The 21,039-nt window shown below is 47.7% G+C and overlaps 1 protein-coding gene across 1 annotated transcript in view; it reads left to right on the top strand.

Moving 5' to 3' along the window:
* The window catches only part of LOC119453379 (cytochrome P450 6B5), a 100,784-nt gene that overhangs the window by 41,970 nt on the left and 37,775 nt on the right, over positions 1-21,039 (top strand). Inside the window, exons 2-3 of the mRNA XM_037715422.2 lie at positions 14,077-14,173; positions 20,732-20,784. Of these exons, the coding sequence (XP_037571350.1) occupies positions 14,077-14,173; positions 20,732-20,784 (150 nt within the window). The remainder of the gene's footprint in view (positions 1-14,076; positions 14,174-20,731; positions 20,785-21,039) is intronic.

The following is a 21,039-nucleotide window of genomic DNA, read 5'->3' on the forward strand; positions in this document are numbered from 1 at the left end:
CTTGGTACTCGCCTGCCTGTTAATTTTTTATTCCCGTGCATGACATTGTTAGTTCGTTGTGTTGACGCAGAGCGCTGTCTGCGATAAGACCGCCACATATCTGGCTTGATAGCAGTATCGGAGCAATCACTGCAACCTTTGTCGACTGGTGTGCCAGTGGATAGATAAGTTTCACGAAGCGCTGCGACGATTTTTTTACGCGACGTTTACTGGCGCACTTTGGTTGGCAGCATCTTGGTCCAATGAGTGTTGCTGCTTCTGCGTCTTGAGAGAAAGGGTAGGGAGGTGTTTCACTGTCATCAAAAATAAAGAAAAAGCGGATGCATAGAAAATTTTCTTTCACACATAGGCGCATCTTCGCATCAGTCGCTGAAAACGTAGTAGACTTGCTTCAGGCCACGTGGTGATTGCCTATTTGGAAAGATGCCGCTGCGTGTTCCACTTGACGAAAGAAGGCACATTGTGCGTTTATTTATAGAGGGAATACCTCAGCAGCGAAATCTTCCGCCGAACCAACAGGAGCCGGACTGCCGTGAATAGGATTATTCAAGCTTTCCGCGACGATGACAGATTCACAGATATGAAGCGCAGTGGGCGTCCAAGGGCCACGACTGAGGAAGAGGACCGCCTGATTACGGCCGCCATCGTGGCTGATCCTTTTCAAAGTGCAGAGGATATCCGAGAAGCGCTCTCGCTCACGGTATCGTCTGAGACTGTAAGAAGAAGGCTGAGTGAGCTTGGCCTGCAGTCTTTCGTAGCAGCACAGAAGCCCTGCCTCTCAGACAGCCAGCTACAAGAACGACTCATGTTCGCTACAGCAATGAAAGATTGGACAACAGAGAAATGGGGCGATGTTATTTTTAGCGACGAGTCAACTTTTTCCACGCGCTGGGACCAACGGAAGCGGGTTTGGCGTCCACTAAACTGCAGGTGTGTTTACAGTGTATTGGCAATTAATTCACGAAGCTAATTCTGCATCACAACATGTTTCACGTAAAATGAGCTTTTGGACATTACGAGATTTTTCTGTAGTGGTATTATGTTGAAAACATTAACGATTGTTTCATAGTACTACTTACTCTGAAGCTAATTAAAAGCTGCCAGTGGGTCTTTCAGTACTATCTATTGATGTTTGCACGTTTTCTATTGCAACTCTATAACAGCATTATAAAGTTCATACGCAAGAGGAATCACAACATTTTTAGACGCGCCGCTGGAACCCAATTGTATGCTATTTCTTGCAGATATCTGCCTAATTACACACAGAGTGTTCTATCCAGTGGACGGTGTTCCGTGAGCGTGTGGGGAGCAATCAACAAAGATGGCCTTGGTCCCCTTGTGCGTCTGGAAGGGCCCTTCACTGCGTCACGGTACTGCGACGTCATCACTAGACACCTCGTTCCGTATGCGCTGGACGGTCCCTTCAGCGACGGCTGCTATTTTTTTTCAACACGACCGCAGCCCGATCCATAAAGCACGTATCGTCCAGTCATTGCTAGAAGAACATGCTGTTTGCCAGCTTGAGTGGCCTCCATGTGGCGCCGACTTGAATCCCATAGAAAGTGTCTGGGGCATGTTGAAGAAACGGCTGTCCACACGAGCCAACCGCGGCCGCACGGCCGATACGCTGTGGCAAGCGATCGCACAAGAATGGGAAAGCCTGCGCGGTCGACCGGAGATTACTGAATCTTTGTACGAGTCGATGCCCACACGCATCAATAAGGTGCTAGAAAAGGGCGGACATTTCACTTCCTATTAGATCATTGAGAGACCTATGTTTCATGACACTTCTGTAAATGTCTTGTGAATAAATTCATCCCCTTCAGACACGAATTATGATGCACTGTCTGCAAATGCGTCAAATGCGCATGGCATCATTTCAAGACGCTCACTATTACATTCCAAGAAAGAAGACGAAGCAATGTGCTGTTTTGTGCGAGTTTCAGTAAAAAAATTAATTAGCGTATAACTCATTATCTAATTATTCTGAAATCCGTCAGCTTCAATGCTTGCATAAAAAGAATCAACTATTAGGCCCGAAACGCATGCACACTTGCTTTTTCGGTTGTATTCGTGTCGACCGGAGAAAAAAAATACTCTTGACGTTGGTCTTGGAACGCGGCACGTCGAACGATTGTCTAACATGGTAGTATCTCCAGCAAAGTGATCATCTGCAGCAATACGCAGGACAATGAAGTTAACTGACCGCTAGTTGTCCCATCAGGAAGCGGACACGAATGTGCACACTGAGTTTTAGGTCATTTGAAGAAACACGTGGCGTGGGACGCGCCTCCGAAGTTCGAGTCCCCAAACGAGGACGCCGTGTCGCAAAGGGTTATAAAAAGAGTCATCGCACCCGATTATTTCTTATTTTTCTAAATGTAACCACTATAGCAGCGCGGTGGTTCGGGCTTTGCGCAGCAAAACCTGGGCGCAGGCGATCAAATCCCGGCCGCTACTGTCACTTCGCGATGGGGGAGGAACGGAAAAATTCTGCCTACTAACTAAGCATCTGTGTCCCATGGCTGCCTCACCACTCACTCACGCACTCACGAAAAAAAAAAACAGCGTGGCTACGCGAAAATAGAATTGATAACAGCCGAAGAATACGCTGTCTGATTACTTGTACTGATATTCTGCTCTCAAAATATAAGCAAGTAGCCCTGGCTAACAAAGAGCGCGTCACGTTGAAAGAGATAGGTAGAAAATATTTGCGCATAGTGCGAAAATAGACAGGCCATAGATTTAAGGAGGGATGCGTCTTCAACGTAGCGCTGCTGTCGATCGCTGGTGACGTAGCGGAAGTGTCGCGAAGAGGCTCTTGGCCACGCGCTCGCGTGGTCCGCAAACTTTTGTGGTTGACTGTACTTAGACAGGCGCAACGTCCGCAACAAGCTACGACGTCCTGCCATTTTTGCAGACTAGCGTTGTTGGTCAATACATCGACTTTAATTCTGATTGTCAGCCCTCTCCTGATCGGTTTTGTTATGTAAGTGATCTTTACAGTATACATACATGCCACTCTGCAGTCGTTACCCTGTCGGCGCCGACGCCACGCAGACAACGGAAGCTGCTTTTCTGTAAACCTGTATATGACTTATCCCCTTTGACTTCTGCAGAGCATGTTAAGTTTTGCTATGCCTCACCACGAAGGCTGACACAGAGTGTACGTGCCAAGTGGAACGATTTGGTGCGCAGCGCGGTAGAGTAGTTAAAGGTAAATGCCGCTTTAGAAGCCGTAGACTAATGACATTTTCTTATATAATGCCTTAATGACGCATTGACTTAGCGTAAAATATTCACTCGGAAGTTATACTGAAGCCAGTATTGACACGTGTACTTACTTACTTACTGTTAGCGGGGACTGCATTTCCCCCGCTAACAACTTAAAGTTATCGCTCAGTGCTAGACGCGCCCGCGTGGTTTCGAACTTGCTCGAATCTTGTCGTTGATTCTATCTGTTGTGTATGTTCTCGCCGAACCTTGTATAATCAGACTGCATGCGGGACACGAATTGTGTAGCAGTTTTTGCAAGGCACGCGGGCACCAGCGACTACACTGGAACTTTCGACGAATCATGTATAAAAGTCAAGCGGACGCGCTAAATCCGCTAATCAGATCTTCGATGATCGCCACTTTGATCGCCGCTATCGTTGTGCCCGAGTGTTACTTTTTTTGCGGGGCACATGTTCACCCCAATAAAGAGTTACGTGATTCACATTTGTCACTATACTGGGTTCTTCACCGTCACTACAACGTGACAATATTCATGACAGAGCGGAGCATACGCAGAGCGGGTCCAGGTGGCACGTACTGTAAAGATCGCCTCCCGTTTCGCCAGCTTGGCGTCAACGTCCGTCAACCCGTTTTTGCTCAAGTCGAACGGCGCGGGCTTCCGATCTCTTCTCCACCGCGGACGGCCTCAGACGTGGCCGCTTCGGCTCGTCATCTTCAGAGCTATACGTAATTTCTTGGGACGGGGTATCTTGATGGACAGCGAAGTGGTGGGAACCTTTGGTGGGAAGCAGTCCCGTACAGTGATGTGTTCTAGACGCCACACGCGCCTCGCTGTGCGTCTCCAGAGCGTTCTGGGCGCAAGGCTAGAGGCAACCCAAGCCTGCTTGGCAGCCCGAGCAGAACCTCGCGCAATCGCAAGGTCAGCAGTTTTTTACAGCGAAGCTGTTAATGGCTAGTTCCCCCAGGACCGTGTCCGCGTGTAGAAATAAACTATCATCATCAGGGTTTTGGCTCTGTGTGCGTGGCGGTTTTTCGCCAGTTGTCAAAAGCAGCACAGGTGTCAAGCACGGATGACTAACATAACTGATCGGTCATGACATTGATAAAATGATATGCTTGTCAGTTACGTCACGATTAACCATAATAAATCACGTGCGGCGCATACCCGCATGGAATATGCGGCTAAGATCCAGGGACAAGAAAAAGAAAGAAAGAAAGAAAGAAAGAAGGAAGGAAGGAAGGAAGGAAGGAACGTAAGAAACAAAGAAAAATAGAAACAAAGAAAAAATGGAGGGCAAAAAAGAAATCACTTGTTGCTCATGCCCGCCGAGAGCAGGAGCGGGAGAGATCTCACAGGATCATGACGCTGCCGTGCAGTGTGCCGCGGCTGTGAACGCTGTGGCTCATAAGCTAGTCTAGGATGGTGGGGCGGACTTGGCGCAGCAAACGCACTACTTGGGCATCGCGCAGGGACACCGGCGCCTTGTCCTTGCTCTTTGACGAACATGCTGAAGAGGCTCAATATAGTCAATAATGGTATTTTATAAATTCCCTATAGCAATATTCACTACAGCAGACCCACCGAAGTCACAGCTTCGCAGACTTCCATCTTCACAGTAGTGGAAGGCCTCTGAATTTTTGTTGGACGCAAATCATTCCTTTGTGCTGAAATTATTGGTACGTTTGGCTGATCCTTCGGTCTCTCTGGAATTCCAACTATGCGGAGCCAGCTCGAGATCGGAGCCACAGAAGCCTGACCAAGACGTATACGTGCGGCTGCTCACCGGAATAGTCATAGGCCACAAAAGGCAACAAGTCTGGGCGCCTTCAGTTCCAATGTAGCAAGGCGCACATGCACCGACGCACCCATGCATCATATGCCACGCCATTGAGGAAGGAAAAAAAAATGGGAGACATCCTGACGTCACTCTTTTGATGCCGGGAGTGCAGCCATCTTGGTGTGCGATCTTCCTTTGCGCCCCCAATCAACTCACCGGAGCAGATGGCGTGAGCTTTGAACTTGCATTGCTACGAGCCACTGGAAGTGCGCGCGTCAGAAGAACAGAAGAAAACCTACGAAATTTGTGCAGCATGTTTAGAGAAGCAGACGCGCTTCTGTGTTTTTCCGTGACAACATGAAGAAGAAGACGAAGGCTCGCGCCGTCATTACGTGCAGCTGGCTGACGCTAACTCCCACTTCGTAAAGTTGCGCAACTCTCATCCTCCGCCTTCGCTCCTCCTCGTTTCTCAACTCTCTCGCGCTCTCTCCTCTACCGTGGCACCACCTACTATGCTTCAGCGTAGCACACGACCTTTCGCAGAGTGAATGCACGCATAGCAAGGCGATGCGCTTTAAGCGATCGCGTTGACTTTCTAGCTCCGAGTAGCTTCGTGTACAGCTTAGAATATCTTTACGGAGGGTTATGCAAATTCAATAACGGAAGCTGTGTTTCCTGCTTTGATAACTATATTTAAGCATATAAACGAGCCCCAATGCCGTCCCATGACTACTCGGAATGTATAGCGTACGCTACAATTAGTTACGCAGCATATGTCAAGCGCGTGTCGCGAGATCTTGTTGGGAATGGTTGTAAATAACACGTTTATTGTCGAACGCTCACATCCCAGCCTCCAGCAAGCCAGCAGTAACCTGAATAATCTGAGCTGTCCTTACCAGATGAATCCGCGGCGCGTATCAGCTATGACGCACAAAGGCTGGCTGAGGGCACGCAATATCGCGGCTCTGAAGGTTTGACAGATTACTACAAGCTACAGTGCCGTCTACGTGCTAGCCTTCGTGCGTGCTTGCCAATCTGCTAAGCACGTGATATGGCTCGGAGATGGACGGTGGTGATACGATGTATCTAGTGCCTCAAAGTTGGCAGAAACACGCGAGGCCGATCGACGAATCCGCACTCTGCATACGTAGAAAATGAAATCACTTTTTAGCAACATTCGTTCGCGAAGAGGGAACGCTGTAACAGCGCTTCCCTCAGGTTCCCACAAGAGCAAAGTAAGCTTACGTTGAGGAAATTATTTTAACACCAAAGTGTTTTATCCCGGGTTTCCTAACTGATTTCCGGCAACGGATGTAGCGGTTGTAAGAACCGCCATCTGGGAGTGGTAAAGCAAAGTACTGCATCGGGACGCTAACGAGCGCCGAGAGGGAGCGCTTCGGTAGTCACAGCGCAGCGGAGACTGTAGCGCGGAGTAGCCATAGAATAAAGAACCAAGTGTAAACGGCATCGTGACTTTGTAAACTCGTCATTTTCAACGAGGCACTGTATAATAAATAATAAAATCAACATTATTAAAAGTGTCCGACGGCAGCATTTGAACCCTGCAGGGACCCCTAGTACACAAGCCCGACATTGAAACCATTACGCCTAGGACACTTTTTTTTTCTTGATTGACGCCATGGACATATGCACCGACACGCGACTTAGAACGCCCGTATCAACGCCTGGCACACTTCAGCTCGGTTCGCCAACAGGACGCCGCGTGCGAAGCAAGCGTGCAACACGGTCGCCTTCCCGCATATCGTGCGCCTTTCGCTGGAGAGGACCGTGAGTTCATGAAGCATGCATGCAACAGCTTCTGTGAAGACACGTTTCAATTTCGTGTTCTTCCGATTCCTATGAAAGAGGGATCAACCATTGTTTTTTCAATCTTTCAGGTTAGTGACTGACCACGAGTAACATTTCCTTGTGTGGTAGCTAGTCCGTTCATGAAGTAACGCACTTGACGTCGCGCACCATGTTGCGCCATCAATAATTTGGAGGTGCATGTATTAAGGACGGTTGCATTCGCTCGAAAACATCGTTTGCGAGATATGACTTTAGTGAAGCCATGACCGAGCGAACGACTAAACAAGCGACGACTAAACCAGCCAGCGAACGAATGCACGTTTTCTTTACGAGTGCTCCATTGCTGCATCTTAACGTTCACACAGTTTAATTATAGCTCACGTGAATCAGCACGTGTGTCTCAACGACCTGTGATGCTGTCGTTCGGCCGAAGAACGCACCCCGTAACTCGGTTTTGGCAGTGCACGCACGCTTTCCATCGGTGGTTTTGTATCCCAAATCCACCGGCCGACCGCCAACAATGAACACGAAAGAAAGAGGTAAACAAAGCTGTTCGCTTTGAAGAATGCTCGTAAGTAACCGCAAAATGGAGCGTTGCTTTCCTATACGATAAGTTTTCACACTCCAGCCTCAAATTTTGTCAAAAGGACTGCGCTGAATCTTATAAAGTTTCGCAATCAAGTTTGCGCACGCAACCTTGTGTATGCCAGCGAATTCAAGCCTTTCGGCAAAAAACGACCACGTAGTTCTTATACAGGGTGTCTCAACTATCATGCACCATTATTCAAAAATAAGCAGATGCCCCGTATCGGGACGGAACCAAGGTAATGTTGTTTGCCGTCGCTTGGAGATACTCAAACAATTTTGCATTCCGCCTAATTACATATTTACTCTTAATTATTCATTCAGCTTCTCAATATTATAATTAGATGAAATGTGCTAATGAGAAAATCACAGAGCAAAACGAAAAGCTCCCGATGCAGCATTCTGTTTCTCACTACGTGTTAGATAAAATTGTTTTTCCGAGCGCGAAAGAAACCCCAGAATACACGCAAAGTGTCTCGAACGGCCATTCGCGTTGCAATTTTGTGATTATTAGGGAACGCCATTTCATTTCACTAAGCACAAAGCATTGCAAAAGATTTTTACATTTACATCTAGAACCAAAGTAGAACGATAATAACTTCCGTGTTCTGAAAACTTCCTCTACTCAACACTCTATCTCGCCCCGAGAACATAGATAACAGCGCCACCCCTCGACAGAATTGGTCACTGCGCTTCCTGATCATCCACGCCAATTCTTGAGAAGTGCAGCGCCTTAAGCAGCCGAGGGACGGCGTTGCAATGAACTCTATCGAAGTTAAGAAAGAGCTCCGAGTCGAGGATTGTTTGAAAATACAGGGATGAGAATGACACTGCAGAGCACTAAGTTACAGACATTGATTGGTGTCGTGCAACAGGTGACATCGACAACTTCAAAGTAGCCAAGTGTTTCAGCTTCAAGGTGTCATGTGGCCTTCAGCTCACCCGTAGCAGAGACACAATATGAACGGACAATAAGACGCTGACAAGCTCTGGAAAAATGGAAGGTTTGTTACCACATGAAAAAACAGCGGCTTCAATGTCGACCAAACCTTGCGACATCTCTCAGCGTTGTCGAAGGAAGCGAACGTGTGCTAAGTACACATTTTATTTGCGCGAAGTCCTCCTTCACTCGCAACGTTATCCCAACGTATCTTATCACACGGTCTGCAAGGGGCAGCGCTGGGCGTATAATAGACAGAGTATTTCGCAATACAGAGCAGCAGGCAGTTGCGGGCTCTATTCCACCCGGCCCGGGATCTTCGGAGCGGACGCCACGTTTCTCCCGCCTCCATGGCGGAAGACAGTACGCAGTCATCGCAACCCTCGCCCGCGGCTCCGGCAACTGTGGTCCTTTCGCATCCCCAAGACACCTGCACGTTTTGCGGCACAGACGACAATGACGTCGGCACATCTCTTCTCGATGACCACCTTCCGGCCCGTGAGCCTCACCGTCTAGCTCCGCGCTCTGAATCGACGTACGCCGATATTGCCGCACAAGGACACTGGTCTAGCCGATCGCCGTCACCTCAAAGTCGCCACTCGCGCTCCAGCTTACTCTAGACACCACCCGGGAAACTAGCCAGTGCATCCTCCGGGAGGTGAGGCTGCATTGACGACACGGACCGAAAAACCTCTATTGACCTCTACTTCAAGACGCAATTTGCTCGGTGTTCTCGTCGACGGCATGACCGTTACTTCTCTCATTGATACTGGCACCCACATATCCGTTATGAGTTCTACGCTCCGACGCCGCCTACGAAAACTGCTGACACCTGCCGTCTCTCCTACTATGCGAGTAGCTGACGGCACCCGAACACCGGTTCTTGGTATGTGCACAGCGCGCGTTACTGTTGCCGGCCACCACACTTCAGTTCTATTCACTGTTCTCGACGCTTGCCCACATATAGATGTAGATGTAGATCTTTGGGATATACTGGCACGTACCCACTCCGGGGGATTGGCCAAGAACCGGGTAGATCGAGATGAAATGTCCAATAGAGTGCAAAATTTTATCCTGAACACCCCAAAGCTATATATGACAGCTTGCTGATCTACGTTATAAGGAGCGAAACAATTAACCTAATCTATAGGCACCTCGCCGGAAAAAGCACTGGGGTTGCCTTTTAGTGCACGTACATTTTTTTTAATTTAATAAATGTCTTTCTGTCTCTCTCTATGCTCGCTAGGTTAGAATCGGAAGATTGAGAATAAAGCCTGCGTGATTTTGTAGTTATCAATATCTACCAGAACCATAAAATTAAAGCAATTCAAATTACATTTGGGTCAAAGAAAAGCAGGCTTACAAAGTTTGTACTACCAGTTCAAATCTCATGGAACCTAAAAGAAATGTCTTGGAAGGCAGCGGCAACCTCCCGTCGCTCTCCCCAAGTGTAGAGGCACCCAAAGATAAGACATTTGGAGGCAGCTAAATCTCATCCAGGTAGGCGGAGTGGTGTTTGTAGGGTTCGCTTTCTTAGGCTAGTAAATCGTCGACAAGAAATAAAAAAAAAATGTTCGATGGTCTCATCTTCTCTACCCATATGACTGAACCGCCCACTCTGCCCCAGCTCCACTACAACGTATTTGGCTTCGCCATTGCTCGTGAAAATATATTTGTGAGGAATAATGACAACGCAACGAGGATCAACAGTTCTTGCGATGCTTGCGCAAGGGATCCTCGAAGTCGAGGCATGTCTTCTCACGATGTGTGCTTCAATTAGCTTACGTCCACATGCAACACTGAAATAAATAGAGACACAGAGGAAGACCGAAAGAAAAGCACAACCTTCGAAATGTTTCTTTTTTTCTGATACATGCCACCGTCCGCAGTTTTTGTGTTACAAAAAAGTACATTTTAGGATCGGGATGTCTTTACAGCGAAGCTTTCTTCGAATACCATTCCCCATGGTTTGACATGAGTTGGCAGGTCAGTCATTGCTCAGTATCTCACCAAGTACTTTACCCTCACTCTGTAAAAAATAAAAATAAATAAAACGCGTCCGGTGGCGGAATCCGAACCTAGGACACTCGATTACAGCACCAATCAAATGCTGTAACCACCAGGCACAATCGCTTTTTTTATGCTGTTTATTACAGTAACGTGCAACACGATAACATATTCACCAATTGTAGATAGCTACTTAAGCTGCGGACACAATGAAATTCACACGCACAGAAGAGCACAATCACAAGCACTGTTCACACATTAGGTGCAAATCCAGGCCTCGCTTTAGAAGGGCGGTAAGGATAAGCACGTCACGAAAAAGGGGTACCAGACCGGTTGAGTATCACATTAATCACAAACATATCCTATGCGTACAGCCATCTGAATGAAATGCAGTCTTGAACGTAAGATCGGTTCGGCGTTAATGTCCACCGCCCGTGCTTTCCACAAATTGTGCTTTCCTATGAGAAAACAATCATGGTACACGATTATTATATATCGGCAGCAGTTATCGCATAGTACGAGGGTTGATTTCGAAGTCTATCGTAGGAGTCTGTGGCAGCACATTCAAAAATAGGATTGCGTCTTTGCAGTGAATGGAACAATGTTCAATTGACTCCTGCACACCGCAAAGTTCACATTTAACACAAGACACAAATATACCCTTTTTCCGTAGCCTGGTGTTAAACGGTAAGATTTCACTATCAAGTTTATAAAATAATGTTTTGCAGCACGTATACTTCTTTCTTGCCAGCTCCAACTATAGCTCTTCCTGATGGTAGTCACGTGTTCACCATGATGATGACTCCATATTATAGCACCTACCCACACGAGGGTTCGGCAATAGAGGAGGAGTAATAAACTTTATTTAGAGAAATGAGCAGACGGTGTAAGATCGTCCGAGGTGGGCGGCGTCCCTAGTCCAGGATGCCGTGGGTCTGAGCCGATAGCTTGGCAATAGAGAAAAAAATATTTACAGAAAGGCAAAGAGGTTGGCCTAAGCTATAGCTTGCTCTGCATGCTACTCTACACTGGGGAAAATGGATGAGAAGGAAAAGGACCGATGAATGATGATATGAGAACGAGGTGCGTATATACAAGTTCACAATGCTGTGGCATCTCGGCATCTCTAGAGCTGTGCTTCCAGCCCAGTGGCTTGTAGAAAGGCCTATAGCGGCACTTGCAATTAAGGCTGCACTGTTTGCATTAGGCCAAGGACCCAAGGTAAACTCGTCTGACAGCGGCCACATATATCGACGTTTGCAATGGAAAAGACAACTTGCTGTCGTTTTTGCGCTTACGCGGGACAAACGCAAAATATGCCATCAAGTGTTTCTGGCACGTGGCAGCATTGACAATTTGGGCTGGTATCACTGAACCAACGTGATGCCTATAACGCTTGGTGAATGCGACACCAAGGCGAATCCGGTGCACCATGTTTGTTTAGCTTCCTTTGAGCTTGCGAGGCATACGGAATTTCATTTCCGGGTCCCATTTATGCACGCGATTGTACCGTCGATCTGGTTGGGTGCAGCGCCCCAACGTAGTATCGCGTAGTACGCAACCAAAAAACGTTCACTCACCGTACCGGCCCTGGCTAAGGGGATGTCCAGCAAAGCTGTTGAAGATCACCACGGCAACTGCTGAGGGGGTGTGCAATGCTTTATTGCTTTAGAGTAATGGTAGTAATCGGAGTAATGGTAACTTTGACAGCACGCAGCCGCCCATAGCGGTGCGGCAGCAACATTGAAATCAGTTGCTAGGCTGGTTCTTTTATACACAAAAGGCTAGGGACGTTACTCCTCACGTCGCAATCTGCCGTTGCCGCGCCAGCTTGCACAACAGTAATCTTTACCCGCAAACGTATGCGGGGAGCACTACGTGCTTCGCATCGTTATCAGTAGTGCCTTATCATCAATTATGTGGTTCTCATGTGTGTTTTGTGCTTGTTTTTAAATGCGAAGCATTTATTGCCGGCGGCTTTGTCCGTCCCTCCCGCGGCGTCCCACACCCCCTCTCTCTCCTCTCCTACGCTCCCCCTTTCTCTCCTCTAGAAATCCTCTATGGAGCGGCGCCCGCGTGCCACACCCCCACAGCGCATGCGCGTCCCCTACCCCTCTCTCTCCTCTCTCCTCTAGGAATCCGGAGCGGCGCGCACGACAGGTGGTGCGACAGCTGCATCCTCCGCTGGGGGCGCCACAGTAGTTCCGTTGCATGAAAATGACGGAGCGCGCGCGCCTCATTCTCTCTCCTGTGTATATAGCGCCGCGATGAGCGCTCGGGCCGCTGCCGAGAAACCATCTCCCGCTCAAGCTAACCATCTCCCCGCTGCTTCGCATCCACACATGGTTTCCTTTAGCGGGAGATGGAGTATTTTTTTTATTTGAAACGTATGCTGTTCTGTATGCTGTATGCGTGATTCCAAAGAATGTATGCAGTGTTCGCTTCACATTGCTGAGTGCTTGAGGCCTCTGCCTTACGGGGGTACGAGCCACTGCTCCTGCCCTGCACTGCCACCAAAATCGGCCCACATTTTTCAAAATGTGTAACAAAAATGCCGACAACCGAGAGGCTAACAGGTTCTCTGTAAAAAGCGAGCGTACACTGGCACATGCCTACTACGGAAGATCAGCCCATAATCGATCGGTACATTTAAATAAATAATAAGAAATAAACATAGACGCCAGTATAAGATTTGTCAAGTCGCGTATTACACGAGAGCACATGCACGGGCTAGTTTTCTTTACTGCAAAGATGGAGGAATAAAATGGACAAATTTATAACGTTTTGTTTAACCGCTTCACGGAGCCTTCACTCCGCAAAAACTCCTACATGTGCGTAGCATCTGCATTTTCTTTCCAATCTCTCATTCGTGGCCACAAAGGAACAAAGATATATTCGGCGTAAAACAAGTGCCTTCTTGATATCCTATACAAGGAAATAATCCTGTAACAGAATATACTGCAAGATGTCTCTCACAAAGCATGAAATGATTTTTTTCCTCCATGGAAACTCAGTGGTTGCGGCATTGAGCTGTGGAGCTCGTGGTCTTGAGTTCAATTCCTGACTTCGGCGCCCTCGTTCCTATGGATGCGTATTGCGAAAAAGAATGATCTTGTGTAAGGAGTTTCGTGAGCACGGCAAAATAAATTCAAGATGTCCAACTTAGCCTACGGTCTCTTATTGCACCGTCTCTCGCACCTATTAGGGTGTTTAGTGACGCTAAGCACCATAATTTGTTTTATTTCCACATTCCAAACAGAAAAGCAAAACACTACAGACGCTCCCCCCCCCCCCGCGTTTTCTGCTTACGTTTTTCAATTGGCATGACACATTCGTGACCTAGATACTGCGCTATTTACCTGACCGCAACTGCTTTCCGCCTGGGATTTTTATTCATTTAGTTTAAATTGCTCTGGCCTGATGGGCCCAACAAGAATAGTACAGAGGGGGTTTCACAAAAACGAGTTCACAAATAGTTCACACCTGTAAATAATATACAACGAACAAAGAAGACTAAAGCAACATCTGTTCCACTGCTTTTTGAAAATCAGACACCTCAGCAATAATTTAGCAAGAGCGTTCCATTCTGAAAGTGTCAGTGGAAAACAACTACTTTTAAATGCATTGGTTTTAGCAAATAACGCTTTTAGTGCATGATCATGAGTGAGTCGAGCCGATGACATTTGACACTTAAACGAATGTGTATTCGCATGCTCGCAGGTGGCGGCGAAACAGATTCAACCTTTTCAAGGAACGAGGGATTCCTGGCCCCGAGCCAAGTCTTTTCTCGGGAAACTTCTACCAGTTCTGGCATCAGGTGAGAAAAAAACAACATTCGCAGTTTCGCCGGAAAGGCGAAGCATCAATTGCGATAGCAAATTAGTAGAGAGCTATGCGGAGTAAGGACAGTTGTCTTATGGGCTGTACAAACTTGGACATATTCGCTTACTAACTGAATTAACAAGCATGGTGTCAGCGCGCACAAGCAAACATAAATATATCGCACCCGATGACCGCACACAACCGCTGTCAAAACGCTGGCGTGAGCAAGCGCGCCAGCAGCGGCAAGCGAAGGTTCGTGCGGTCTATCGCTTCACTGAGCGGCGAAAGCACAGCGCATAGAAAGGTATCAGCCATGTTGCACATCGTTTGAAGATACGGTGCGCGCTACCGGCCGCCGCCGCTCAAAGTACGCAGTTGCTCGCCAAGCCGAAGCCCCTCCCGCGCTGCCTTCCCGCTTTGCTCCTTTCACCTGCGAGATTCCAGTTCCCCTTGCGCCCGGTCGCAAGATAAGCATTTGACGCCGCCGCACAATGTTGCCCCTCCGTTCCCTCCCTTGCATCCCCCCACGGCCTTTCGCTCAACGGAAGAAGGCGCGTTTGCTCCCCGCCGTGTGATCGCTCCCCGTTAAAGCGCGCGTCCTTCGCATGCTTCCGCGCACGCATACAGCATAGAGCGCGCGGCGGCGACTTTTTCGCCCTTGGACGGAAAATACGGAACCTAACGGTGACAACGACGGCGACGCCGATGGCAGAAATCCGCTTGTAGTGTCCATACAATTGCTATCGCAATAAAAAAGCGTAGCTTGCACTGGAGGCGCAATGCTAAAGAGACAGTGGAGCTGATGGGCACCTAGCTAGTCCTGGCTTTTGGGCTAGGCTAAGCCCCACCGAGTCATCCCAAGCACTTTCCGGAATTTGTTGATTGTTGATTGATAATCGATTAGATATTGATTGGCTATCGATTGGCTATCGCAAGGTATAGGCCACGTATTTGGTCTAGGCAAAGCACTACCAAGACATCCCCAGAATTTTCTTGAATTTATTGATTATTGATTGATTACCGATTAGCTATTTATTGGCTATCGATGACTGACCAAGCTTAAGTAGTCCCAATAATGCTTAGCTAGACTTACCAGGCTCAGCTTTGCTAGTTTGCAGGGGTATGTGCCATTGCGCTTGGACCATTTCTGTCCAACCTCCAGGATCGGCCCACAGTTTTCTGCCTACGTGAGGCATATTACGCTCGGCATAACCAGCTCCGCTGTTAAAATAAAGGCGCCACAAGAGGAGCAGGTGCCGTGAGGTTCTCAGTGGTACAGTGTTCGCAACCAACTACGTCGTTGTTCTTGCTGTTTAGGTCTTTATTTTTTGTTAAGAAGACGAATTTGGATGTCCGGGAGCAAGTTGATCAGCAACTCTTGCTTGAAATCCTGTGATATTTTACGATTGGAAAACTCACGTTATACGGTAGGTGGCTGTCAGTCGGGACCGATGCAACAATGTGAAAAGGATGTTTTGATGCGGTAGATAATAGAAAAACCTTGCGAATTGTTTTTTTATTCCCACGCAGATAGGGGTGCTACACCTGTTGAGATTATTGTGTTTCCGTAATGCTTGGCCAATTTAGGCTCCTTTTGCACTTTAACGAACTTTGCGTCGCGTATTACGAAACATCAATTTTGATAAAAAAACAAACATTCGCTCGTCTGTTCCCGAACCTTCCGTTGTAAGTTTTCTAATGGGAAAATGATGCAAGAGGGGTACCTGTTTCAAACTTATTTGAAGCAGAGGGGAGGGAGTTTCAGCGTAAAATCAAGCTTGTATCTCTCTATCTGTCTGCTCAAAAGAACTTCATAAAGAACAACTGCCTGAAGCAGGCAAAATTTACCACACCAAAGTCGCAGAAATGTCAGTCTGATCTAAAAAAAACACCTAAGAAATCCTGCTAGAACCAACGTTACGGTGAGGTCTCCGTAAGCGAAAGCTTGCGTAATACGAGAAGATACACGCTGCAGATTTCAGTGTGGAAAGCGTTCCTGAACAACCATGGTGGATTTTGCAGAAAGACAGAGAGAACAAACGTTAGTTAAAAAGAAGCCCTTGTCCGGCTTTTTGCAGATAAAGTGGTATGTTTATTTAGCCTTGAAACGAGTGAAATTAAAATACATGTCGGGCTTGACTTTGTAGAAACACGCTTAAAGCGCCACACTATGATGACATACGCGCAGTGAATTTGAGAGACAAACGCGTCCCGTAAGTTCTTTGTTTATCGGCAGCTAGAAGATGCGCGCCCTCACTTTTTACAAAACGCTGTTGCTGTGCCACGCGCGTAACGCAACAAGTGCCTCAAACGCTGGTGTGCACAAGATTATTTTGCCTTAGTTTTGAGGCTTGTTTTCATCGTCTAATGTTTAGAGCAACGGACTTCTGCACTGGAGGACCAGCGAAGAGCCCTGCACTGGCTCGGGCTGGCCCGCAAACTCGGGCCAGGTAAGCAATTGTTGACTCGGGCCCGGACCGGGCTGCTCGGGCCTAGGAGCTTTGGGCTTCGGCCGGGCTCGGGCCTGAGTCGGGCCTGTTATTGGCGAGGGCATTTTATTTGGAACTTCGAAAAACTGAAGACTGTAGAAAATCATGGCAGAACTCTTGTCGCGACAACTATCGACCGGTAATGAAATTTACGTTCAAGTTAAGTAGTGACACACCATATTTCTGAAATCACGTTTATTTAACATCTCCAGCAAGAAAAATCACTGCCCAGGCACTTCGTACAGGCGGATAACCAGCGAAGCGAAACGTGCGGCCCCGGTGTTTATCTCTGGGTTAATCCGGACGGTTCATGAAAGTATTTCTCAATTATGAGGTGACACACACGTTCGGCTGCGACGGAGAGAACTACGTCACTGACGGCACGCCCGCAGTCCGCTGTTGTCGCTTGCATTCGATGTCTCGAGATTTCCCGGCATCGTGGTTAGCAGCATTTGCCAGCCATTGCCGCTTGCGATTCTTCGAAAATAAATTGCTTCAAACTTAAACCTGTCCGTCACGTAAGACAATGAATGGCTCATGCCCGCTTCAACAATGGCTAATTCTCCGCGTAAACGCGGCCTCCCTATTACGACGGCAGAAGAGAACGAAAATTCTACGCTGGAATAATGAGCGGCAACGGAGCCAGCTGCAGGAGAAGACAACGATGCTCGAACCAATGCTGATGATGATAGTTTGCTGTGGGCAGGCGACAGACAGGCGTATTTTCGTTTCGCCTAGCCATATCAAGCTTCGCTCTAAAAAAGCTGGCACAGAAGGTGATTCCCATGGTTCTGCAATGGAAGCAATTGAAGTCCATGCCCACACTACGTCTTTATGCGACATACTCCAGCATCGTCTCGCTTTGCTAATGGTACTCACTTGCTAAGGCCGCCCCTGGCTATGGCGGGTTGAAGACAACTGTATGACGAGGGTGCCATGACGACTCTGCCATGGCAACGGCATGATGAAAACGGGAAGACACGAGTGTACCATAGAGTCACTACACAGTCGTCATCATGACGTCATGGTATCCATGAAGCTGGCGAGCGAGTGTCATAGCAGAGTGGGCCAATCAAGGGGAGAGTGTATCTCGCATACCGCAGCAGAATCAATAGAAATCTCAGCAAGGCTGTTACAGACTCTAAAACAAAGGTATCTTCGCCAGAACGGTGCGTCGCTAAATTTCTTCAGTGCTAATCGCATGAACTTCGTTTTTGTTAAAAATGCACGCAGCATAACGCTCATAAAGACACCACTAAGCTTATGTTTGGCAAGCACAAATCCAGTAACAGGCCATCTGGTACATTAACAGGTCATCTGGACGCGGTTGTCGTCTGGTCATAGGAAGACCATGCAGAAGACAAAGAAACGCGGCAGCTGACGACAGCCATCGTCGTGTTAGGATTGGCTGAAGATGCTCATTCTAAACTCCAGACTAACATCAGTGCTGGACGAAATGACGTCACTCACGGTCTTTCAGTCGCTGCGTGCGATGTTCTTTCTTCCGTTTACTCCTCTTGCTTACTCTCCCTTAAGAAACCCTTCATAGGCGTTTCTTTAACCCAGCGCAAGAATTTTCGTCCAGCCGGCGACAGTCTTACGGTGCTCCGCGCCCGCTACGCCGTAGTCAGGTCAACATGATGGCGCGAAAAAGCCGGCCACAGTGGCCTGGTATCGCGAAGTGAACAATGCGAAGCGTGCGCGTTTACTAAAACGCATCGTATCAGCAAGATTATCATTTACGTCACTTGAATTAGGCGGCTTGAGCGCGGTGTCTAGAGCGCTCAAGCAGCATGATTGAGCGCTCTAGACACTGCGCTCAAGGCACCGCGAGGCACCGCCACCCCGGGAAAGCGGAAGGAAACTCGGCACGCAAGCGCCTGGAACGACGACAAAGAGAGGGCGGTGCGAGCGTACGCATGGCCTGACGTGGGTCGCACAGCGGCAAATCTTTGAGAAACCCTTATTATCTACCTGAGATCCTACTGATCTTGAATATGGTGCCTATTGATAACTAATCTACTGAAAATACATATCCAAGTTATGAGATGTATCGGCTTTGGCATAACATGAAAAGATTTTTGATCAAATTCGGAAGCTGAGTTTTTGCACACAGCAGATTTGTTGACGCACACGAAAAATCTACGGAACCCACGCCATAAACAGCTTCGCTGAAATAACGCATTAAAATTAGAGCACCAGTTTGCTGCGCTGGGCGTCCGAGGTTCGAATCCCGCCGGCGGACGCATTGCATATTTTTTAAGTGATTGCAAATCTAATCGTCGAGAAACCTAGCAGCGATCGACCATTGCCGACCCGCCAAAGCGGAACCATGGCACGGTAGGAAAAGAAAGCTTCGCATTGAAAACTTCATTAAGACTTCTGCAGTAATAAAATATTAAGAAAAGGTAGCTCTGATGACACTGCAGGTCCAGCAATCGGTTCCTTGGGGCTTATTGCGCTGCGTAATCATTGGATCATTTGGGGCCATCTCGTTTTCTGTCCCCATATATGGCCATGCCCCCGTATCGTTTTATTGCGATAGCAATTATATGGACACTTCCAACGGATTTCTGCCATCGGTGTCGCCGTCGCCGTTACCGTCGCCGTGATGTTCCGTATAAAGTCCAAGGGCGATAAAATCGTCGACGCGCGCTATCACGGAGAGCGAACGCATGGCGGAAAGCAAACGCGACGGTCGCGCGAAAGGCCATGGGGGATGGGAGGGAGGGAGGCGCGGCGACGCTGTGCTCCGGCACCAAAGGCGTATCTTGCAACCGGGCGCAAGGGGAACTTGCCACTCAATCTCCCACGCAAAAGCAAGAAAGCGGGAAGGCAGCGCGGGAGGGAGGGCGGGGGCGCAGCTTCTACTCTGCCAACAACTGCGCTCGTACTTTGCCCGGCTGTGGCGGTCGCCCGCACCGTCCCTTATCTCCACACGGCTCTGACCTTTGTATGCGCTGTGCATTTCCTGTTACGTGTTTTATTGCGATAGCAATTATATGGACACTTGAACCGGATTTCTGCCGTCGGCGTCGCCGTCGACAGTTGTTGTCTGCGGTCATTCAGTGTGATCTATTCATGTTTGCTTGCGCGCGCTGACACCACGCTTGTTAATTCAATTAGTAAGCGAATGTGTCCGAGTTTATGCAGCCGATAAAACTACTATCCCTACTCTGAATAGCTCTCTACTAATTTGCTATCGCAACTGATGCTTCGCATCATGCGCGAAACAGCGACATTTTTTGATAACGCAGTGGTACGTGATCAGCAGGAAAAGTAAAACTTCGCCCGGGGCAATCACGAATCGCCAACCAGGTATTCTGCAACGAGCTGTTTAGTAAGTGCACACGTACGCATGTATATTACGCAAATCGCCACAACATCCGCTTAGATGTTGTGGGCTTGTTGTGCAGGAAGAGGAAATATATGAGGGTGCAGTGATTGTTGCAGTGATTTAAGTTAGCTTGACTTTTTCCTGTGCTTCAGACAGAAAAGGCGGGTTCTGAAAAGTTCAATCCGATTGGGCACTTTTTTTTTCCAGTGCTTTCTTGATTTTTGAAGCCATCTTTTGTTTTTGTTGATAAATTGATCCGCTAACGAAAGAAGATTATGCGCATCTCACGTGCTGTTGGAATTGGTTGAAGCAAAGCTTTCGCCGCTGTTGGCGAGCAATACTGCTGATTATTTATTTATTTATTTATTTATTTATTTATTTATTTATTTATTTATTTATTTATTTAGTATAGGTTGACAATTTTGGCAACCAGCACAATATGTCGCCTTGACGATGTTCTTGTTTGGCGACCATTTGCGACACCCCCCCCCCCCCTTCCACGTCAACTATATAAAGCATGCAACCAAACTTAGCCAGAAGAGGCAAAAAAACTTCGCTTTATTTAGGAAGTTATCACCCCATTTCCTGTTATGTGTTTTTTTTTTTACATCCGAGTCGTCTTTCCCAATGATCTATTGGATTACATGCTGAGATGTGAACTATAAAAGAGAGCTGTTTCATTCATCTAGTGTTCTTTAATCACTTTCTTGCATGATATCCATTTCAGGACACAATCAAGGTTATGGACGAGTGGTCAAATACCTATGGTGACATCTACGGGTGAGATGTAACACTTTTCACCTCAATGAACATGTTTTCACGATTTTATTATTATGGTCCAATTTTCGGTTCACATTTGTTGAAGGGTGTTGTGAGCGCCAGTAATGATGTTTCCACGTTTCACGCTTAATTTTAAGATATACTTCTGTGTTACTTCTGTTGTAAAATAGCGCTAAGCGATAGAATGAGTCCTAAATCGTTGTTGGGTATCCTCCGAAATTGGCTTATCCGATTCCCGTCTTTTACGCTATTAAA

Source organism: Dermacentor silvarum, chromosome 5 (assembly GCF_013339745.2).
Source record: "Dermacentor silvarum isolate Dsil-2018 chromosome 5, BIME_Dsil_1.4, whole genome shotgun sequence".
Taxonomy (NCBI): domain Eukaryota; kingdom Metazoa; phylum Arthropoda; class Arachnida; order Ixodida; family Ixodidae; genus Dermacentor; species Dermacentor silvarum.